This window comes from Lipotes vexillifer, unplaced genomic scaffold (genome assembly GCF_000442215.2).
Source record: "Lipotes vexillifer unplaced genomic scaffold, Lipotes_vexillifer_v1.1 scaffold977, whole genome shotgun sequence".
NCBI lineage: Eukaryota > Metazoa > Chordata > Mammalia > Artiodactyla > Lipotidae > Lipotes > Lipotes vexillifer.
The window spans coordinates 5,244,092-5,247,208 of record NW_006783088.1 but is presented as its reverse complement, the minus strand read 5'-3'; the positions used below and the strand labels follow the sequence as shown (position 1 = coordinate 5,247,208).

Genomic DNA, 3,117 nt, shown 5'->3' with positions numbered 1-3,117 from the left:
AAACCAAGCATCTACAGGAATGCCCCATAACAGCCACCCCCTCTCCACCTACTCCTTTAGCTCCTCCCACATCCATTGGCTGAGCTGAGGCCAGATGCTGTGGTTCCTGTCCAGACTCTTGAGGCACCAGGAAGTCGCATGACTCAGGTGGGACAATGGGTGTGAGAAGGTTTCTGGAATCGCAGTGAGGCCTCAGCTGCCCTGCCTTTCTTCCCCAAACACTTACTGCGAACTGGAGAGGAATAAACCGGGAAGCTTGTTTTTGGGAATTTACAGATAAACGACCTGACTGTTCAGAACCCCCTCGGGTTCCTGCTGTTTCTGGATGGCTGTGTATTCACTGACAACTACCAGTCCCTTTTCACATTAGCCATTTTATTTTATTTTACTTTATTTTATTATTATTATTTTAAATTTTTGGCTGCGCCGCATGGCATGTGGGATCTTAGTTCCGCAACCAGGGATCTAACCCGAGCCCCATGCAGTGGAAGCGTGGAGTCTTAACCACTGGACCACCAGGGAAGTCCCCCACATTAGCCATTTTAGATGAAAACGTTTCTGGACCATATTACAAATGCCTCTGCCTTTTTAAACAGAGCATGGTTGAGACTGATGAACCTTTTATTGATGCCTTAGAAACACTGCTGAAGACTCTTCAGTGAACAAATGCAACAGAAGGCGCCCTCAGGGTCTGTGAAGTAACAGGGCTTTTTGTCCTGGTGCTGAAGAGACCCGAGCAGAGCTGTGCTGAGCTGATCTGAACTGTGCTGCTTGTTTTTAAAAAAACTCCCCTTTGCTCTGAAGCTGTTGATTTCCACAGCCCACAGGAGGGGGAAAATAGCTCTCTGCCAACACCTGATTTGCTGTTTCTAATGTGCTCTGGGTTGGAAAGGCGGGCTGAACATGACGTTTATTCTGTGTTATGCTGAAGCTCAAGCTTTAGTGCATGGATCTTGTCGCCTGTGTTTGGGGTACTTAGAGGACTTTGATTCCTTTCTGGTTCTTTCTCTGCTGTAATTTCATGCAGGGAGGGAAGACACACCTCTCTAGTCAAAGGAGGTCAGTTGGTCCACGTATATTTATTTTTTGCCTTTGTTGCTCTGAGTTCGGCCTTCTCTAATTGGTAGGAATACGGTGTTGAACAACAGACAGTACCTGCCCTCAAGGAGCTCATATTCCAGTGAGAGGAGACAAACAGATAAAATATTTTAAGCCGTCGTAAATTCTATAAAAAAGATTAAATAGGACAATGTGGTAGAAGTTGACCTGGTTTGCTTGTGTTAGTTTTGTGTTAATTTGGGTTGAGCTGTATTGGGTTGGGTTGAGCTGTATTGGGTTCTATTGTGCTGTGTTGGGTTGGGTTGAGATGTGTTAGGTTTTGTTGTGTTGTGTTGGTTTTGGTGGGTTCTGTTACTGTGTTGAGCTGTGTCATGTTGTGTTGGGTTGTGTTGAGCTGTGTTGGGTTGGGTTATGTTGTGTTGTGTTGGCCTCTGTTGGGTTGCATTGAGCTCTGTTGGGCTGTGTTGGGTTGAGCTCTGTTGGTTTACATTATGCTGTGTTGTGTTGGGCTCTGACAGGCTGTGTTGAGCTGTGTTGAGTTCTGTGGAGCTGTGTCGGTTTAGGTTATATTGTGTTGTGCTGTGCTGGGCTGTACTGTGTTGAGCTGTGTTGAGTTCTGTTGAGTTGAGCTGTGTTGATTTGGGTTATGCTGGGTTGTGTTGAGCTGTGTTGGGTTGAGCTGTGTTGGTTTAGGTTGTGCTGTGTTGTGTTGTGTTGGGCTCTGCTGGCCTGTGTTGAGCTCTGTTGGGTTGTGCTGGGTTGAGTGTTTTGGTGGTCGGGTGATGGTGGGGGCCCCTTCTTTAGCCATGGTGGTCGGGAAGACTTCTCAGAGGAGGCATACTGAGTTGGAACCTGAAAGATGGAGGACGAGGCAGCCATCCTGGGCAAAAAGAAGAGCTGGGTTGTCTCTGTTTCTGCCCACTGGGCTGCTATGGATGTATTTAAGTTCGTCCTGTTTCCTTTCTAAGAGATGGGCCTTCCAGAGCAGAGACCAGTCACCATCTCCTTCATGAAAGGGCCTGGACGCCCACACCACGTAGAACTCAGAAGTACAGCTTACAGGCTTCCTGCCCGTCCACTGGGAGCTTCGCCCCGGCTCCAACCAGAGCAAGAGGCCAGACAGCAAAGTGAGTAAATGCGGACGTGCTCTGGTTGGAGCCGGGGCGTGAGGGGCGGGCTCCTTGCACCGAGGTGAAGAAAGCCCTGGCGTGACCGGGGACAGTCAGGCGGCCCAGGCTCCGGCCACCATCCCAAGGGCAGGCCCTGCTCTCCCGCGCCCTCCCAGGCGCCTTCACTGACCTGCACACGGGCTTCGGTGAGGTCGGTCCTCATGGCCAGCTGCTCCCGCGCGTACACGTCGGGGTAGTGGGTCTTCTGGAAGACTTTCTCCAGCTCCTCCAGCTGGTAGCTGGTGAAGGTCGTTCGGTTCCGCCGCTTCTTGCCCTTGTTGCTCTCGGAGTCCGCCTTCTCCAGTGGGCTGGGGAGGTCGGCGCTGGCCCGGTCCTGGGGCCCCTTCACCCCAGCCTCCTTCACGCTGAGGTAGCTGCTGTCCATCCCCACGGTGTCAGAGTCGGGCGGCAACTCTGGCTCACCCAGGGAGCTCTCTTTGGCTGCGGGGGGAGGAAAGAAGGTCAAACACCAGTGGCTGAACCAAGCAGGAGAGGAGGGAGGGACGGGAGAGCCACCCCTTGCCTTTGCCCTCTCAGGGAAGTATCGGGTGCGAGGTCAGGAGGCCCAGGTTCTAACCCTGGTTGCCATTAACATGCTGTGTGACCTTGGGCGAGTCTCTGAGCCTCTCTGTCCTCAGCTCAGCATGGGCTCCTTTCTGCACCGATGTCCTGTGACTCTGGGTCAGCCAACCTGACCTCTGTAACATTTAATCTCCACCCCACTGACCCTGGGCTCCTCCCTCTAGAAGGACTCCTTTGGGCGTCGAGGTTGCTGACTCAGTGCCTCGGACTCCCAGAGTGGGAAGGAAAACTCAGTTAGCGGCCATGTCTGCCGCCCAGCTGGGCTTGGAGTGAGGAGGAGACGCCCCGCCGTCCCTGGCCTGGTCCT

At 52.6% G+C, this 3,117-nt stretch overlaps 1 protein-coding gene across 1 annotated transcript in view; it reads right to left on the bottom strand.

The window, feature by feature from the left end:
• The window catches only part of ALX4 (ALX homeobox 4), a 41,889-nt gene that overhangs the window by 7,627 nt on the left and 31,145 nt on the right, over nucleotides 1-3,117 (bottom strand). The window contains exon 2 of the mRNA XM_007455805.1: nucleotides 2,359-2,669. Within this exon, the coding sequence (XP_007455867.1) occupies nucleotides 2,359-2,669 (311 nt within the window). The remainder of the gene's footprint in view (nucleotides 1-2,358; nucleotides 2,670-3,117) is intronic.